Raw genomic sequence first — 20,466 nt, 5'->3', positions numbered from 1 at the left:
AAAGCCCTCTTCTATCAATTTGAAATTTTAAATTCTTTTTAAGAATTATTTTGCAAAAAAGCCCTATCTAAAACCCACTCTGCTCCCCCTTCTCCCTCCCCAACCCAAAAGAAAGCACAACAACACCAACAAGGAGCAACAATGGAGCTGTAACAACACCCTCTCTCTCTCCCTCCCATGGAATCCATACCTCATCCCTCTCCCACCATTCTCCTCCTCTCCCCTCCCCTCCTCTCCTCTCTCTCTCCCTCCCCTCTCCTCCGCCCTTCCCTCTCCTCCTCCTCGCGCGCCACCGCCGCCGCCGCCTCCTCTCGCCTCCATCTCGCCTCCCACATCCATTCCCCCCCTCCAAACCCCACACCATTCCCCGCCAATTCCCCCCACCACCATCACCACCACTACCATCCTCGACCTCGCCCGCAAACCCCTCGCCCTCCTCCTCTTCTCCGTCGCCATCGGCTTCCTCCCCTCCCCCCTCGCCCAATCCCGGGCTCTCGCCGCCCCCGCTTCAGTCGCCACGAAAGAGGAGGCCGCCAAACCCAATAAAGGCGACACCTTTAGCGACCATGAGTTCTCAATCTACACTAGAAAGCTTCTCTCTGCCGTTTCCGTCCTTCTCGAGAGGATCGAGGAGGTGAGGGCGTCGAAAGGGGATCTGGACATTGTTCGGGAGGCGTTGAAGGAGGTGAAGGAGAGGAGGAAGGAGGTCCAAGGCGAAGTTTTGGGCAATTTGAATGCGGAGCTGAGAGAATTGAGGAAGGACAGGGAAGAGCTGGTTAAGAAGTCTAGTGAGGTCATGGAGGCGGCGTTCGCGGCGAGGAAGGAGAGGGATCGGCTGTTGAAGAGTGGTGGTGGTGGGGGCGATGAGGTGAGGGAGAGTGTGGAGATATTGGAGAGAAGGTTGGGTGAGTTTGAGAAGGAGTATAATGGGTTATGGGAGAAGATTGGGGAGATTGAGGATAGGATCTCGAGGAGGGAGACGTTGACATTTAGTATTGCCATTAGGGAGCTCTCGTTTATTGAGAGGGAGAGTGAGCTCTTGGTGGAGAGATTTAGCAATCAACTGAGACGGAAGGATCGCGAGAGGTATGAGAGAATGCGTTGAGAGTTCTTTTACGCATTGCTTTAACTTCTTAATGGAATTATGTACTCATTAAGTTGTATGATTCTACTTGCGAACACGCACAATTATGTGTTCACTTGCTGACCACTTTCTACAGTGCCTTATATTTTCTTTGTGAATGCAATGTGACTTTGAGCTTCAAAACCTGGAACTTCTGCTGCTGCGGAAATCAGCTATATTGATTTTTTGCATAATGTCATTACAAGTGTGCATGAGACCTATCAAATACTGATAAATAAGTCTTCATCTATATCAATTTTTTGCGTAAATAATATAAATTGATATCCTTCACCAAAATAGGAAATCATATGGATCGCAATAGTTTCCCTTAATCGAGTTCTTGTTGCCTTTGAAATCAAGAGTATTAATTTTGTTCTTTATTCTCTTCTTTTTTTATACATTTGGGCTGATACGGTAAATTTGCTTTGCATTACATCCTTCTCTTCATTTTCCTAATGAAAGACATTTACTAACATGTCCTATGGCATATATAAGCTTTACGAACTAATGTTCGTTAAATGAATCTTAATCGAAAGCTCGGGTTTTACTATAAGATCTGCTTAGTCTTTATCTGTGCATTGGAGTAACTAATAATTGATTGTGGGAGATTGGCTTTATTCATCTACTTTCAAATATCAGTTAGTTAGTTTGTAAGAGGATCTGCCCCGTACACTCTTCGAAGCGTCTATTTGACCTTGAAATCTACATGTATCATTTATGGTTGCAGTGTGCTAAAGAGCATTCCAAGTAGGCTCTCCAGAGATGATGTACAGAAAGATCTAGAAGCAGCACAAAATAAATACTGGGAACAAATGCTACTGCCAACGGTCCTGGAAGCTGAGGACTTTGAAATTTATTCAGATACTAGCACTCGAAATTTTTCCCTTCAAATAAAAGAAGCACTCAAGGAGTCCAAAAAGTTGCAAAGCAATCTGGAAAATCAGATTAGACGAAAGATGAAAAAATTTGGGGATGAAAAGCGCTTTGTTGTTAGGACGCCAGAGGAGGAAGTGCTCAAGGGATTTCCAGAAGTTGAGCTAAAATGGAGATTTGGGGAAAATGATGTTGTTGTTCCTAAAGCTGTTACCTTACACTTATTTCATGGTTGGAAGAAGTGGAGGGAGGAAGCAAAAGCTAAATTGAAAAGGGAGTTATTGGAAAATGCAGATCTTGGTAGGGAATATATGGCTCAGAGGCAGGTACTTTCTTGTCCATGAACTTTACTCTTGCATGGATGCTGAGATAAGGAGTGAACTTTGTGAAATTACTAAGAATAGTTGCATGGTATGTGATGGTGCCGCATCATCAGAATTTCCCTGTTTCATATATCTATATATACTAATATACATGTACATAAGTAAAATACCCCGAAACCTTTTTTCTTTTGGGTATGAATTTCAAATATTCTAGAAGAACTTTGCTACTTTACTGCAGTAGTATTTTAAAGTTAGCTGTACTTTGTGCTATTATTTTGTCTCATGTCTGATATTTGTCTCTGATATTTTACAGTTTATACATATGATTATTTGTAGGAGAGAATCCTTTTGGACAGAGAAAGGGTGATGACTAAGACATGGTTTAATGATGAAAGAAATAGATGGGAAATGGATCCAGTTGCTGTTCCTTATGCTGTTTCAAGGAAGCTAGTCGAAAGTGCTCGAATTAGGCATGATTGGGGTGTCATGTATCTTGCACTTAAGGGTGATGATAGAGAATATTATGTGGACATCAAGGTTCAGTCAGTTATCTCTCTTTTTTCTTTTCTTTCTTTTTTTTTTTTTTTGGGATTTTGCAAAAACATTCAACTCTTTGTTCGATTTTGCATATTGAGTCCACTTCTTTCGCTTTTGTAATTTTGGACTGAAATATTCCATAATGGACTGAAGTGCCAGTAGCCTCTTTGTGATGAATATATGCATCAGTGATTTCAAAATGGCATGACAGTGCTTGATTTGATCTGCTTTTTAAATGACATCCTGGTGATTTTAAAATCACCCATACTTTATCCTCACAAAATTGCATCGCTGGGACTAAACTTGCAAAATCAGAAAATAAGTGGCTCTCTTTTCCAAAATGGCGAGTTTTCTCTCCATGCTATATTGTTATTTGCTCGAGATATTTCATGTCTCTTTTTATATCTCAATGCAGGAATTTGACTTACTTTTTGAAGAATTTGGTGGATTTGATGGCATGTATCTTAAAATGCTGGCATCTGGCATTCCAACTGCTGTTCAGTTGATGTGGATTCCTTTGTCTGAATTAGATATTCGTCAACAGTTTCTCTTAGTAACAAGAATTTTATCCCAGTGCTTGATTGGATTGTGGAACTCTGGTGTCGTATCGTATGTGAGGGCATGGGTTTTCTTGAAGATTAAGAATATCACTGATGATTTCATGGTCGTGGTTGGTTTTCCTCTTGTGGAGCTTATAATTCCAAAGCAGGTAGAAACTACAATTGTATATTTGTATTTTGCGTTTAAGTGACCTAATTCTATTTTCTTTCATTTTTACTGATGTACTTTGCCCTCAGTTTGAGCTGTTTATACTTATACTGTTGCTAAATTATCTACTATATACTGCTAAATCTGAATTGCCAGATATGCACCTCAAAACCTTAACTTCGTATATTCCCTTAAAACCTTAATTTGCTAGAAGTTGCACTTTTGTGGGGTATATTTAAGTTTCAGATTTTATAGGGTTACATTTGTAAATAGAGATTCTGCAGTGTTATATTTGTAAAAGCCTCTTTCAGTTTTTACGTTGCGCCCCTGTATTTTCAGGTAAGAATGAGCTTAGGGATGGCTTGGCCTGAAGAAGCCTATCAGTTCGTCGGCACAACATGGTATCTAAAATGGCAATCTGAGGCGGAAATGAATTACAGATCTAGGAAGACCAATAGCATTCGGTGGTATCTTTGGTTCTTAATAAGAAGTGCTATATATGGGTACGTTCTGTTTAATGTGTTCTGCTACCTAAAGCGGAAGATTCCAAAGCTTCTAGGATATGGACCTTTGCGCAGAGATCCGAACTTGCGGAAATTTCGAAGAGTGGTATGAGTTTGCTATACGAGATCTTTAATCTGAAACTCGGAAATTTGTAACAGAAAGGCATTTATTGAGTCTTGGATATCCTTTTCATGGTTTTATCTATTTCTGGCTAGCAAGCAGTGGGTTTTTCCAATTTTTCTTTTTTACTAGGAGAATTCAAAATAGCTCCTTGCAAATCTTAAAAATTGCAATTTTGCACCGGCAAATTTAAGTTTATCATAATTCCCCCTTAAACTCATATCTCCTCCCATATAGTTTCTTTAGCTTGCAAGATACTGAAACAAAGTTGTTTTGTGTGCAACCAGAAATTTTATTTTCAATACAAATTACTTAGAAGGATTCGAAGAAAAAAGGAGGGAATCGATCCGATAAGAACTGCATTTGATCAGATGAAGGTAGGATACATTGAAACAAAATCAGGTGACAACAATTTTTTTATTTCTCTCCATTGTCGTATAAATAACATCCAGGTGTTAATTTACTTGCTTGTTTTTGGTTGATTTTCAGAGGGTGAAGAATCCACCAATACGACTAGAAGACTTTGCAAGTGTTGACTCTATGAGAGAAGAAATCAATGACATTGTGACTTGTCTACGAAACCCAACTGCTTTTCAGGAGAAAGGAGCTCGTGCACCAAGGGTACGGTTTCTTAACTATCCAAATTTCTATTTAAAAGAAAATAATAAGCATCTAATAATCAGTATACCATTAGCAGTTTCCTCTTGTTTCTCCTAAAATGAATTGCTAACATATACTACTTATCCAGTATTCGTGTGCTAAGAGTTTTGCATCACCGTTGGATTGCAGAAACATTTGATTACTACTAACAAGGTTCTTCTTGAGAAACAAATTCTTCTTCTTCATTTTCTTCTGCAACATGAGATGCACACTGTAAGCATCATTCATTATCAGTCCTGAGATAGATGAGCTATCATCACCATTGGAATGATTAGTGATATATTGTTCAATTTGTAGTTAAAAAATATAGGCAACCTATCCAATAGGGAATACCTGTGGCATCTTATTTTTAATCTTTGGTCAGAGTCCACAGCTTAATTTTATTTTTATACTGTGTTATGGTGTTTTATAATCTCAAAACTTTCTATCCTTCACGGCCGGCATTGAATAATGTACAGCATGGGTTCCCCAATATAATTATATAACACTTAGCCATTTGTTTTTTCTTTGCTATCTTTGACCTCCCTAGCAAGGTAATAAAGCTTGACATTGCCATCAAAAGTTCATTAAGAAAGCAATCACAAATTTCCTCTTCTACTCTGTGCAGGGAGTTCTTATTGTTGGTGAGAGAGGAACAGGGAAAACATCGCTTGCACTAGCCATAGCAGCGGAAGCTAAAGTTCCTGTTGTTGAGGTCAAAGCTCATCAACTTGAAGCTGGTTTATGGGTTGGTCAAAGTGCATCCAATGTCAGGGAGTTATTCCAGACAGCTAGGGATCTGGTTGTTATCTAATCTTGCTTAATATTTTCTATGATAATCTTTTTTTTATTACTTGCAATTCGTTCACCAAGTCTAAAAAGATGTGTCTCTGAGCATTTATGTCTTTAAGACACTGACATTACTGTGTTATCAGAATGACCTTAAGAGGTTGTATGTTTCATTAGTACAATTTAATAGCAATATTTATTTTGGTATGCTGAAAATTACTACCTTTATCTATTCTTCTTTTCAGTTATGTCTTTTGTCTTTTGATGAGATATCCATAACTAGTTGTTTCTTAGCATTATCTCTTTCTTGTCAACTTTGGGGAAATAATATGGCCTATATTTGCAGGCACCGGTAATTATTTTTGTTGAAGATTTCGATCTTTTTGCGGGTGTTCGAGGCCAATTTATCCACACTACGAAGCAAGATCATGAGGCATTTATTAATCAGCTTCTTGTGGAACTTGATGGGTAATAACCGTATGCGTTTCATGCTTTTTTTGGTTGCTTCTCTTTTAATGAAAGTGATTGCCATACTTTCTATTCATCCCCTTGGCACAAAATAGTGTAGTTTAACTAGCTTAATCATGTTTTACAGGTTTGAGAATCAAGACGGAGTTCTTCTGATGGCGACTACCAGAAATCTTAAACAAATCGATGAAGCATTGAAAAGACCAGGCCGCATGGATAGAGTATTGCATCTCCAACGACCAACTCAAATGGAAAGGGAAAAGATATTACAGTTTGCAGCGAAGGAAACTATGGATAAAGAATTGATTGATTTTGTTGATTGGAAAAAGGTACGTGGTGCTTTAAAACTTTCATTTGAAGAAGGTAATTCATTACAGGATAGAAAAATCTGTTCAAGCATCAAGCTTTTTGTTTGCATATATGAACCTGCAAATATGCAAAATTGCGTATATGCCCTTGTAAACGTGGTATTTCAGCTAGTTTCTGAAAACCTTGTTCATTTGCATGCATTCCCCTGTCGGGATAATTTGCATATATGCTTTTGGTAGGTGCATGAATGCAACTACCCTTTTCAGGGTCATGCACACAAGTACCAACTTTGCAGTAGTATTTGCACAATGCTCGTATCAGTGAGTGTCTGTTTGCCAAATAAAAATAAAAATAAAAAGGAAAACCTCTGCATCTATCTCGTAATGATTTATTGTTAACCCTTCTCAGGTTGCGGAAAAGACAGCTCTTTTAAGGCCTATAGAATTGAAACTTGTTCCTTTGGCTCTCGAAGGTAGTGCATTTAGGAGCAAGTTTCTTGACACTGATGAACTAATGAGCTACTGCAGCTGGTTTGCGGTAGGAAATACTCCTTGCTCCAGAACTAAAATCTCTTATTAGTTATTACTAGTCATGGTTGCTTATTTATGCCTTTGGCCAGTTAGGCAAGAAGTTTGCTACTATAAATTTTGTCAATGCCAAAATTTCTAGTTCTACTTTTGCAATCAATATGTTTATCTTCAAATTGAACCTAGTGTAGATAAATAACCAAAATTTCACATCTATTACTATAGAATCAGAATCTTAGAATTATACATCTTAATTCATATTACTTATTTCTCATGTAGATCACATCGTTATCTTCTTCTAATTCATTCATTTGGACTATGTAATGTCTTACAGATTACCTTTATTTGTGCTAATTCTTATTCGGTCATTCTATTGCAGACTTTTAGTAGTACCATTCCCAAGTGGCTGAGAAGAACACCAATTGCCAAGAAAATAAGTAAGCATATAGTTAATCATCTTGGTTTGACTTTGACAAGAGAAGATATGCAGCAGGTGGTTGATCTAATGGAACCCTATGGTCAGATAAGTAACGGAATTGAACTTCTGAGCCCTCCTCTTGATGTAAGTTAAAATTAATAGGTAAAAATGTATAGAACTTAACCGGAATTATGAACCATTTTGATTTGGCTACGCAATCTTTCAAAATTTTGATTTTCCTACCAATCTTTCAATTAGATTGATTTGAGTCAATCAACGATACTTTGACTTTAAAATAACTAAATCTATAAAGATAAGCAACACATTCAAATTTTGATGTCAAAATATCGTTTACTCAATCAAATCAAACAAATTGAAAGGTTGGGTAATAAAATCAAAATTTTGAAAGGTTGGGTAGCCAAATCAAAATGATCCATAATTCAGGTAAGGTTTGTACATTTTTACCAAAATAATATATGGTTCTGTATTATTCCTCCTTTTAGTAGTTATTGTTGGTCTTACTCTAGGTTTCTATTCTATTTCGTGCATTTCATTTGATTTCCTGTGAAAAATGTTTTGAATATTAGATTTTTTTTTTTGGTTGTTTCTTAGTGGTCAATGGAGACAAAGTTTCCTCATGCTGTGTGGGCAGCTGGTCGTGGACTTATTACTCTTCTTCTACCAAATTTTGACATCGTTGATAACATATGGCTTGAGCCAACTGCATGGGAGGTTTGCTTGTTTTGCTTTTGCTTTTCATATGTTCTGTTTAAATTTTTGATTTCCTTTATATATGCATTATCAGAATCGTGATTAGCAAAAGGCTTTTTAATGAATTATTCAAAATTGTACTTTCAGCAACTGCATTTTCCATTTCATACAGTAACTCTTTTTTTTTTCCCCCTCAAGTACCATAACTTGAGAGCCAAAGGAGCGTCGTGGTGTGTATGACACTCGTGATAATGTTTACTTGATGGTTGGTTTGATTTTCTATAATTAGTGCAAAATTGCTAATGTCTGTCATATAACTTGTGTGCTCTGTGTGAACACGGATATGTTAATCAATTCATGACCTTTCAGGGAATTGGATGTACAAAGATTACAAAAGCAAAGAATGAAGGCTCTGTAAATGGAAATGTAGAATCACGGTCATACCTGGAAAAGAAGCTCGTCTTTTGCTTTGGTTCATATATTGCATCTCAATTGCTACTACCTTTCGGCGAAGAAAATTTCTTGTCCTCATCTGAACTTAAGCAAGCTCAAGAGGTAAACTGAATTTTCTTGATCCTGCAAAGCTACAAATATAAATTATAGGGAAATTAGCTGTTTTCTTCTTTTTGAACAATTTCCTTTTGAAAGTGGTAATTGATTATTTAATTATGTCTTTGTTAACTGCAGATAGCAACACGCATGGTGATTCAATATGGATGGGGTCCGGATGATAGTCCTGCTATTTACATCACTAGCAAAGCGGTGTGTAGCTTTCTGCAGAAAAACAAGCGCATGAAGTTTCTGTATCCCTTTTTGATATGCATAATTTGGACTTCATTATTCCACTTGCTAAGATAATCTGTCAAACTTGATGAATAAACCTTGCCATCTGGAACCTATGAGTAAATGCCCTCTTGCTAATAAGTGAAATAGAATGTCGAGTAATAAGTTTCTACCCTCATCCTCATGCAAACATGCTTATTGGTACCAACATTTTAGTGTAAGCTTCTGATCATTATTTGAACCTTACTTAAAGCATCCCTTTTAAAATTGCTCCATATAAATTTTATTATTTCATTATTCGATTGTTTTAGATCTCTGCGGGCAGTCTATTCCTATAATTTTCATGTCTTTATAAGTCTGACGACTTCGTGGGTCATTAATGTTAAATACTTTGGAAATGTATGTGCTATCTTTTGCTACTTTTTCCTTACTAACATTGCTGTGTTTACTTGATCAGGTTGGCTCTCTGAGTATGGGGAACAACCATGAATTTGAGATGGCAGCTAAAGTTGAAAAGGCGCGTATAATATGACTTACTGTGTACTATCACTCGCTTTGTGGAAGAGGCCTGAGATTTTGTAAATCTATTATTTTGTAAATCTATTACCTTATTATGTCATACTTAATGATTGTTTTTCTGCAGATGTACGACTTAGGGTACGACAAGGCCAGAGAAATGCTTCTGAAAAATCGTAAAGTGCTAGAGAAAATTGTGGAGCAGTTACTTGAGTTCGAAAATTTGACAGGAGAGGTAACTGCCTGACTATTCTGTAAAGTTGTTATGTCTGTTCAACAGAAGTTTTATGAATTCAGCATGATTTACTAAATCAGAACATAGTGTAATGGGTTGCATTGCTGATCTGATGATTGAGATACTTACACACATTTTTTTTTTTAATTAATCTGCGGCTAGGATTTGATTAATATTCTCAATGAGAATGGAGGAATTCGAGAGCAAGAGCCATTCTTTCTATCAAAATCCTATTATAGCGAGGTACCACTTCTTCCTTACTGAAGTCACATCTACTTACTGACTCCGTGATTTAATGTATAGATGATATCTCTTTATGGAAACTCGATTAGTACACTATACATGAGCAGCTATTCCGGATTGTTTTTCTCAGCATCATCTTTTGTGACAATTAATTTGCTTTTTTAATATTGGTTTTTGTATGGTTTATACTTTTAAATGACATGATATATCTTATTTAATACCGATTTGATTGCTAACGGGAGTTATTTCACAACATTAGATTATATGAAATAATCGTTTTTCTCCAAAAGCTTAAGTTGTTAGAGAACAGTGTTTCTTATTTATATATTCAACACTCTCTCTCAAAAGCTTAAGTTGTCAAAAAACGGTGTTTCTTACTCATATATTCCACACAACAACAAATTTCATGAAGGCTAGTTTATTATTTCCTCTTTTTTCTCTCAAGAAATTCCCCCTTAAAATCAAAAGTTAGGCAACTTTTCACATGTGCTTCCTCATCTAATTGGCTTTATCTCTAGTACTATGTGCTCCTTTGGAAGCCTTAAATGGTGTATGAAATTTTGGATTATCACCACTAAGGTGGAATGGTCATCCTAGAAAATCATGATTACAAGTACCTTGCAATGCACTAAAATCTAGCTCGAATGTTGCAATCAGAAAAGAAAATCCCCCCCTTTTCTCTTCTGCAGCTCACTTCTGACGGTGCCATGGACGACAACGGGAATGGAGCAGCATTGAACCTTCTAGGTACCACAGTATAAGGCAGGTGAGGCCCAATTTTGTAGGCTAGATCCATTCACATACTGTTTGTGTGATAGTTTGACCCAATTTTATGTACATTGCTTCACCATGCTTTTCGCTGTTGTTCGATTTCAGTGTCAGAAAAGTTTTTGTAAAATATCATAGTGATATTGTAATTTGTTTACATTTTTCATAGCAAATAAATCATTATAGTTGTCAATGTGTTTGTGTTCTCTTTTGGCCCCTTGTATAGATCTAATGTGTGGTTTAGAAGGGAATACCTATCTTCTGCAGCTGCATGTTGCACGGGCTTTGCAAGCAAAATTCAACAAAGTCCCTGATATGCAGGTCACATCGTGGCCCACAGTCGGGCTAAACAGGCCTTAGGGGACTCTTTGGCTTGCTATAGCTTCTTAAAAGTGCCCTTTGTAACATTGTTTGAAAAGCAATAACAACTTCTTCTCCAAAACATTCAAACAACTTCTCACTGTAGAAGAAGCAGAATTAAGCTTGAAACTATGTCTTCTGCTGTTCGTGCTCAAAAGCTTATTTTAGCTTCTCGTCATAGCAAAATTGGCACCAAGCAGGACCACAATAGCAACATGAATCTAAAACACTCCTTTATGTACATCAACCACTTGTCAAGTCTTTTTTCTATACTACAGCTTATCATAACATACATGAACTACAAGATTAGAGAGTTAAAGCTAAAGAACTTTTAGCAAATCATGCTTGCTTACCTTTTCCTCTTGTGGTATTTGGCTGATAGTAATTGTAGATCTTTTCCTGGTCAACTTAATGCATTAAGAAGCACTTTTGTATCTGCTTAATGACTAAGACCTAAAGTGTAAATACATTGCATGACCATACCCACTTTGATGCTATGGAGGGCCTAAAAGTTTTGAAAGCGCTTAAATGCTTCCGAAACTAGGAGGGAATCACTTAAAACTCTTCGAAAGCACTGCTTTGTATTTAAAAACTAACCTAAAAAGCAAAGTTAATCTTTTGGTATTCATTTCCCTAATATTTTATTAATTTCTGCTTCCAAGATCCACTATGATGTTGTTTTTTTTGGTATGTGCTAAACATGCTCATGTGGCAGGATTGGGGCCATCCTAAGTGCTCACCTCTTGTTACAAGCCCCACCTCTGGCATATGCCCACATTGTCAATTTTCCACTAATGTTACGCAAGTTGTGTTACGCTTGTGTGAGACCCTGATTAGATTAATCAATGTGTAGAATCATTTATCCTAATAATCAGTGTGCAATTTGACGAATTCGATTGAAACAAAATTGATCGCGATCGATGCTGTCGGTGCAGTGAGAACTGCTGAAAATGGAGCTCCTTCATATCCGCTTCTATTAACGAAGTTAGGGTGGCAATTTTGCGAACACGGCTCAAACCCAAGGAGGAAAAGTATGGCTTGGGTTCGCCTTATGTTAGGATTATGTCGACCACCTCTGTTTGTAAAACGGCTTTGCAAATTGTTCGTGGTTATTGTTTTACTCTTATCTGCTATCAGTCGTGCTTTTATTTGTACAAAGTTACTGTTATCTCTCAAATCTTTGACAGATACGAACACGACGCGCAAACACAAACACGACATCGACACCATAGATGCTCCCGAAAAGCATCTGCTGCTTGGATTGGGAGTTGACAGTAGCTGCTCCCAAGCATATCTCACCTGCTCACCACATTCATAACAATAATAATAGTAATAGTGCAGATGATGATGATGATGATGATGCTAGTAGAAGCATTAGTTTCTCTTTACATGGAATATTATCTACAGGCATATATGAAAGCAGATGCTTGGCCACAACTCACCCTAGACATATTAAAGCAGCAGCTTTCTGGGAGTTGAAAAGGAGAAGCAGCAACTGGAGAAGCAAACAGACAAGGATTTGAGTAAGGAACAAATTTTTTCTTAAAAAACACTCTTGTTTTCCTTCTTTTTTGTGGCTTTTTTGGGTTGTAATGAGCACAACCACAATTTCTCAATCTCTTTCAGGGTTGCATCATCAGCATACCACCAACTGCATTTGGAACTTTATTCCTGAGCCCCATTAATGGATCCCCTCTGCAAAAAGGATGGGAATATATTTGGATAGTATCTTCTTGTTTATGTTGCACAACAAATAGGTTATTTGTTTTGATTTGCCCATTTGGGTTTATTCTACCACCTGCTCTGCTCTACTTGCTTTCTTGTGAGATAATGCAGGTGCAAACCCCAAACTTATTTAACATTTTCAAAACAGTAAAAATAAGATAATTTTCATTTGCGTCCCTGAAGTTTGACTTTGATTCCGATACTAATTTCGTTATAAGAATAATAATCAAGTCAATAGTGGACCTACTTGAAGAAGCACCACATAAACATCAATGTTAAGTTACGCTCATAAACATCAATGTTAAGTTACGCTTTGTTAAGGAGGTTAAAGCTGATAAAATGTCAAAAAGATTGGACTCAAAAGCTTTAGGAGCTAAAGTTGTTAAGATTCAAGTCGAACTTTTGAAACTATTTGTAATTAACCAGTAAAACTTATAAACAATTTCAAGGCTAACTCAGTATTTGTTACTAGGATCGTTGAGACAGAGATCAGAGGTTCGATTCTCTGTGTATACACGCATTATGAAGTGGGGCTCGATTCCCCGGCTTCTTGGGATATAAATTTGAATCACTATTTAGTGTTTGTGAAGTGTAAGGGCCTAAGATAAGGTTTTTTTTTTTTTTTTTAAAGTAAATTAAAATTATCATTAAAAGTTTTATATATTCTCGAAGCGACACCGTAAATAAAAAACCTAGAACCTTTTACGTGTCAATTACAAGGCCGGGCCTTACAAAGCCCATCTCGTCCTTATTGGGCCTCTTCATGGCCCATTAAGACCTCGCTGTTCGGCCCAGGTTAAAATATTTACATGCACCTGGTGTATCCGTACATCATACACCGGAACAGCAATAATGCATCTAATTTTTAATGATTAAAGACCTTAATTAAAAGTTAAATTCCAACATTATAACCCAAAAATTTTTTAAAAAAATTCATAGGGTTTGAAAATCTATTACTGAAGTATCAATTAGTCTAAAAAATAACGGATCGAAGAGTAAATTGCTCGATTAATAGAAAATTGATGTAATGTATAGGCCATTCATAGAACCATTTAGTGAATTAAATTTTAATTTTTTAGAACTTCTATCATGGTATTTTTGTCTTTTAAGGGGTCAAAATTAGTTACAACTCCCTGCTACTCGATGCTCTTTTATCCGGATCATCAATTTAATTTGATCATTAATTTCATAGCCACTGGATGTAGTAAAAAAAAATTAAAAAATTTTATAAGTTTTGATCTCTAAAAACACCTCAAAATTTGAGTTCTAAATATTTAAAAACTCAACACTTTGGTTTCTTGAGGCACAAATGTGTTGATGCTGCTAAAAGCATTCCAACTAAACTCAAAATTTGATTGCTTAACGGCACAACGGTCTTCGTGCTATATCCAGATCCTTAATTATATTACAGAAAACATTATAAAGAGATGTTGGATGTTTTTCCTTCTAGTGATACTTTTAATTCTGACCATCAAAACAATCAGCATCTACTTTTTGAGATTTAATATATATATATATATATATATATATATATATATATATATATATATATATATATATATATATATATATATATATATATATATAGTGTCGAGCTACTGTGCTATCGGAAGTACAGAGAATCTGATGCTTCCGATTTTTTAGTCTTTGGATCAAAAATTATATAGTTGGGATGATTGTGGTCCCCCCAGAGTTGAGTAGTACCCTTAGGGTTGAGTGGTTCCCACAGAGTAATAGTATTAATCCAAAGGTTAGAAATGATCAAATGAGTTGATCTAAGGGCCTACAAATTGGAAGCACAAGATCCTCTATATTTCCGATAGCATAATAGCTCTACTATATATATATATATATATAGAATTATGCTACTATACTATCAATAGTACCAAACTCTCGGTACTATTGAGTTTTCGGCTGTTGAATGAAAAGATGTGCGGTTAGGATGATAGTGGTTCCCTAGGGTTGAGTGGATGGTTGGTTTAATAGTATAATCTTACGGATGGAAATGATCAAAGGGTAGATCTAACGGTAGAAAACTCAATAGTATCAAGGGCTTGATACTATCGATAGTGTATATATATATATATTTTAACTAAATGAATTAAGCTAAAAAGGCTTCCCATTATGCGAAAGAATAGGTTCCATATTCTCTCATTTAGGTGCTCTATTCAATTATTTCATCACATTACAAAAAGATTACTCCAATAATTAATTTACAGCACCTCATTAGGGCAACATGTGTGGAATAACCACTGCTCCTGATTCCTTATGCTAAGGCTTCATCACAGGTGTCCTCTCTCTCTCTCTCTCTCTCTCTCTCTCTCTCTCTCTCTCTCTCATGCCATGCATGCACACTCTTCTTCAAGAAACCCTAACCCTAACCCTAATCCTAGCTCCCTTCCAAATGGTGCTCAAAATACCATCCACCTCATTAATGGAATAATCCAATGCACACACACACACACACACACACACACACACACACACACACCCAAGCTAGCTAAATCCTTTTCCTTCTTATTCTCCATGTTCCCTCTTCCACTTACATATAAATACATCAACACTCTTATATCTGTATATATACACTTCACAACCATATATATATCCAACCCTAGCTAGTACTCAAATATCATTACACTCTATCTAGAGGAGCTACCAATATATCTATCTATCTATATAGTTAGTTAAGTAGACAAAGATGATAGGGTGGGGGGATATCTACAAGGTGGTGGAGGCCATGGTGCCGCTGTACGTAGCCCTCGGCCTCGGCTACGGGTCGGTGCGGTGGTGGAGGATCTTCACCCCGGAGCAGTGCGACGCGATCAACCGCCTCGTCGCCTCCTTCACCCTCCCCCTCTTCACCTTCGAGTTCACCCTCCACACCGACCCCTTCGCCATGAACTACCGCGCCATCGCCGCCGACGCCATCTCCAAGGCCATCATCGTCCTCGTGATCGCCGCCTGGGCCAAATGCAGCAGCAGCAAGGGGAGCTACTCCTGGTCCATAACGAGCTTCTCCCTCTCCACCCTCACCAACTCCTTGGTCGTCGGCGTTCCGCTCGCCAGCGCCATGTACGGCCGCTGGGCGCAGGACCTGGTCGTGCAGCTGTCGGTCGTGCAGGCCATCGTCTGGCTCACGCTGCTGCTCTTCGTGTTCGAGCTGCGTAAGGCGCACAACGGGCTCTCCGTCACAAATGCTGCAAACAGTGGTGGTGGTGGTCTGAGCCCAGTGAAGGATGTGGAGGGGAACGCGACGAACGTAACGAGGCCTTCTTTCTGGTCACTGATGAAGGTGGTGTGGCTCAAGCTCGCGGTCAACCCCAACTCCTACGCGTGCTACGTCGGAATCACTTGGGCCTTCATTTCAAATAGGTATGTACGTACGCATATACGTACGTAGTATGTATGTATGTATTATTATTGATCATCAACATATATTTATATATGCACAAGTTATTATATGATCATGGTATATATATTAGCTCTAGTAATTAGGGGTGGAAACGAGCCGAGCTCGAGCGAGCTTACCTCGGCTCAAATTCGGCTTGAAATTAATTTCGAGCCTAAATTTAAGCTCAAGCTTGGATTGAAATTAATTTGAGCCGAGCTCGAGCGAGCCTAATTTTGAGTCGAGCGAGCTCGAGCCCTAAACGAGCCGCTTAGAATTCTCAACATCATACGATCAATAGTTTAATTCTATAGAACATTGAATACAAAAATATGTCTAATAGTTCAAAGCATAAAATAATATATATAAAATATAATATTATAATATGAAAAAAAAAAATTTATGAGTTGAATTCTAATCTTTTCAGCCTCACATGTCTTTTCTTCCCCTTCAATCTCTATATTATCATTTTCATTTATACAGTCAAAAATAAATAAATTATATAGATAAATATTGGATTAAACTATCCAATCATATATAACTAAAATTAAAATTTTATATGAATAATAATTTTTTACTTTAAAAATATTTTGTATATTTTTTCAAGCTATAATTAATAGCAAGATAGCAACGGCAAACATATGCTGCTACTTTGTAATTTGGAGGGCTTCCGGCTTGGCTACCTAGGGTGAGAACAGAAAAGAGAGAAGAGAGAAATATATTGAAATTTAGAGCTCTGTGAAAAAAAGAAAGAAGAAGGAAAATGTATAAATTTAGTAAAATTTTGCTCTTTTATTTGTCTATTGGGTTTGTTTTTTATGGGCCAACAATATTGGCCCAATTTTAACTAAACTCAGATTATTCACTCAGCCTATATATAATTAAATAATATTATATATATATATATATTATATATATATATATATAGTATATATATATATATTCATTCGAGCTTTTCGGCTTTCGGCCTATTTCGAACAAGCCATTACTCAGCTCGGCTGAATAAATTCGAGCCTTTTTTCGTTCAAGCTCGGCTCATTTAATTTTCGAGCGACTCGAGTGAGCAAATATCGAGCGAACGCGAGCCGGCTCGCTCATTTGCCAGCCCTACTAGTAAAATAGTTGGTGCCTTATTTTGTATTAATTGATATATGAACGCTAACGTACGTACGTATAATTACCATTAAGGTTAAGAGTGGGATACATATATGTCACTATTGTTGTACAAATGCTAAAATATTATATATACTTGCTAGAGTACTCTGGAACTAATTAAATAATGAATAGAGTAGCCTTTTGAAAAAAAAAAAAAATCACTATATTAAGAACATATAAATGTATAAGCATAAGAAATAGAATAAAGTTTTCAGAATATATTGCCAGTGTTACATCCTAAGACACTACTCTAAGCTTTATATGCGTGCAACAAATTAACCTTCCGTGATCATTATCTCTAATTTTCAGGTTTTTCCACCCTTAATTAATTATCAATCTTTTTTTTTCTTTAATTAAGCACCATTTATATGCTTCACAGGGTGTTGGTTCATCTATTTATTTAAGTGTAATTTTGATATTTCTCTATACTACATGAATAGTACCTTTTTAAAGGATCAGCATATATACATATATATAATAAGTTCAACCAATTAATTTCTTATTTTCTTTTGGATCCATATATTATATATACATACATAGGTGGCACTTTGAAATGCCAGGCATCATGGAGGGCTCAGTGCTAATTTGTCCAGGGCAGGGACAGGAATGGCCATGTTCAGACATGGGTGAGAAATATTAACAACCCAATTAATTATTAATTAATTAATTCTTATCATTAATATTAACTTATCATCAAATTAATTAAGTTTATTCTAACATTTTAGAACTATACTTAGTAAGTACACTTATTAACTGTTTTGATTGATTGATTAATTGTAGGCCTCTTCATGCACTGCAAGAGAAGATCATCGCGTGCGGCCGAGCTTGACGGTGTTCGGATGGCTCTCAGGTTCGTCGCAGGCCCTGCAGCATGGCGATCGGATCGATCGCTGTCGGCCTTCGCGGCGACGTTCTTCGTGTCGCCATCATACAGGTAGCCTATCTCTTACTACCATTGATTAATCAATTTGCACTCTCTTACTAATCACTCTACTTATGTAAATTAGATGCTTTTTTTTTGGTTTTTAATTATTCAGTGCAACTGTTTTAATTAACATAAGAGTGCACGACTTCTTTGATATGGATTTAATTATGTGCACTCAATAACAATTAGAGATGAGTAGAGATCAAATTACATAAGGGACGCATTTTTAACACTAGTGGAAAATGAACTCAAGAGATTAGCAACAGACAAATATATATAACACATTAAAAAAACAAACAAGTTTTTGTATGATCAATTTCATATATATAAGTACAAAGTTAACGATCTAGAATTCTTCCATAAGTTCATTGTTTCAGTTCACTTATGTAGTTTTCTGGGAACTTAATTACATATCTTTGGATGCTATACCCCTCAAAAATGCTCTTAATTTTGCTTTTGAGTTCCTAGGATCGAATTTCACACTTGCATAAAACATGCGACTTAAGATTGCGACGATCATTTGATTAATACCACACATAATTATGCGTACGTAAAGTTATAGCATCTGTGCGATTTAAGAGGCTGTCGTAAGATTCACGTGAATAAGATTGAATGGTGTGGGTCTCACATTATTTTAACGGGTGAAAAATCTTTCTAATTCACGTGTGCGTACAATCCGGAGGCATACATTTACATGTATGTATATTATAACACTTGTTTCATTTAATTCATTGCTAGATTCTTCTATTCCAACAAAAGAACTATTTAGGTTGATGAGATTCTCTGATAAGTTTTCAGCAAAAAAGAATGTGAATTTTTTTTTTCCTTTTTTCTTTTACTACAATCAACAACTGTTTACTAAATTAGGTAATTTGTTTGATGCCAACTTTTATAAAAACAAGTCCTCTAAGTAATTAAGAAGCTAGTGGAGAAGATGTGGACATGGCAACTTGTTAGCTGATGCTCCAGAATTTATTCTGTCTTGTGCTCTCAAATTGCTGTGCCAAAAAAAAATCTCACTGCAGTTTTTATTCCCTCAGTCACGTTTCGTTCGAAGATTAATATCCACATGGAATATAACTTCATTTAATTCCTGGATTATCCTGCTTTATGTAACGATGCGTACGCGATCAAAATAATGAAGAATACCGAATAATAGTGGAAGAATACGAAACAAATGAGACGAAACAGTATGTTGTTTCAGGAGTTGAGTTAGTTGAAATCATTGTTCTGGGTTATAAAAACTGTTTCTACAATTTGTATTTAGGAGCGAAAGCTCTAGTTCTCACTCTATTCTCTGTAAATTACACACAACTTTGTGGATTACTCAAGCCATTAACTGTGCTATGTATTATAGATATGTGTTAAAGAGTGTAAACAATTATACAATAAAGATCCATCAAATCTTTAAGCTTTTGGAGATGCTAAACCATGTCGATAAGAACTCGCACCGATATCTTCGACAGTGAACACTTTGCTGTTCTTAGTGTTCCCCAGTCATCAATTTGCTTTATCTTGGTTCTGACACTTAATGCCTGGCACTAAAAGGACCTTTGTGTATCATCATTTCTAATTAAGTGCAAAGAAGTATCTTCCATGATGAGTTCATTTCATTTGTCTCCGAATAGAAGAATACAAATTTTTGAGCTACAATTTTGGCTGAACTGTTATGCAGGCTGCGCTGCCGCAATCCATCACCTCATTTATTTTTGCGAGGGAATACGGATTACATGCCGATGTTCTCAGCACTGGTAAGTACTTCTTAATTTTATACAAAAAATCTTAAACAAATAGATACATTCAAAATCGAATTCAATTCCATTGTAATCTTTTCTTCGCATATTGATGTTCTGTTGTTTATTTGTGCAGGGTCTTTTGGGATGCTTGTTCTCTGCACTGCTAGTTGCATACTATGTGCTCTCTAGGTTTCATTAGTTAGACTAATATTTGGCCTTTTACCCTCATGTTGGGGTATATATGTGTGTTCAAGAGTTAGGTTTTGGACTCCTCAAGAATATGTTGTGCCCTCATCATTCCTTATTGCAAAAATGTGAATGAGTTTTGCCTATACGAATATTAAAAATTTAACTGATTGTATCACTACTACACAAATATCATGTGTTTCTGAGTTAAAATAATTTATGGCTACATGATATTTGTCTGGGTTGTTCTTTTTTTCTTCATTTTTTTTTTTTTCGGTTTCAGGCTCTTGGATCTATCAAGATGAAAGTGTCTCCAAGTTTAAAATTACACCATTTGTCACTGTACTTGCTGTGAATTTCATTTTGGTCACTGAATTTGTTGCAGCATTGATGCCTT

The 20,466-nt window shown here is 36.5% G+C and overlaps 2 protein-coding genes across 2 annotated transcripts; both read left to right on the top strand.

Annotated features, from left to right (window-relative positions):
- LOC109727026 (probable inactive ATP-dependent zinc metalloprotease FTSHI 5, chloroplastic) lies at positions 359 to 12,861 on the top strand (the record flags this gene model as incomplete). Its single annotated transcript, XM_020256919.1, has 22 exons — positions 359 to 1,086; positions 1,851 to 2,322; positions 2,656 to 2,856; positions 3,272 to 3,565; positions 3,904 to 4,173; positions 4,476 to 4,565; positions 4,678 to 4,809; positions 5,456 to 5,629; positions 5,963 to 6,084; positions 6,212 to 6,413; positions 6,802 to 6,930; positions 7,300 to 7,482; positions 7,951 to 8,070; positions 8,419 to 8,604; positions 8,737 to 8,811; positions 9,290 to 9,349; positions 9,476 to 9,583; positions 9,746 to 9,826; positions 10,516 to 10,592; positions 11,890 to 12,055; positions 12,142 to 12,477; positions 12,581 to 12,861. Coding segments are annotated over 19 exons (3,699 nt in total), but the record flags the coding sequence as incomplete, so codon positions are not given.
- On the top strand, positions 15,096 to 20,072 carry LOC109726946 (probable auxin efflux carrier component 5a). Its single transcript, XM_020256808.1, is given in 8 exon segments — positions 15,096 to 16,051; positions 17,763 to 17,806; positions 17,809 to 17,848; positions 18,003 to 18,044; positions 18,046 to 18,092; positions 18,095 to 18,156; positions 19,823 to 19,898; positions 20,017 to 20,072. Coding segments are annotated over 8 exon segments (1,041 nt in total). The 5' UTR covers positions 15,096 to 15,377.

This window comes from Ananas comosus, linkage group 1 (assembly GCF_001540865.1).
Source record: "Ananas comosus cultivar F153 linkage group 1, ASM154086v1, whole genome shotgun sequence".
Lineage (NCBI taxonomy): Eukaryota > Viridiplantae > Streptophyta > Magnoliopsida > Poales > Bromeliaceae > Ananas > Ananas comosus.
The sequence above is the reverse complement of the archived record's forward strand: the minus strand, read 5'-3'. Positions and strand labels throughout refer to the sequence as shown.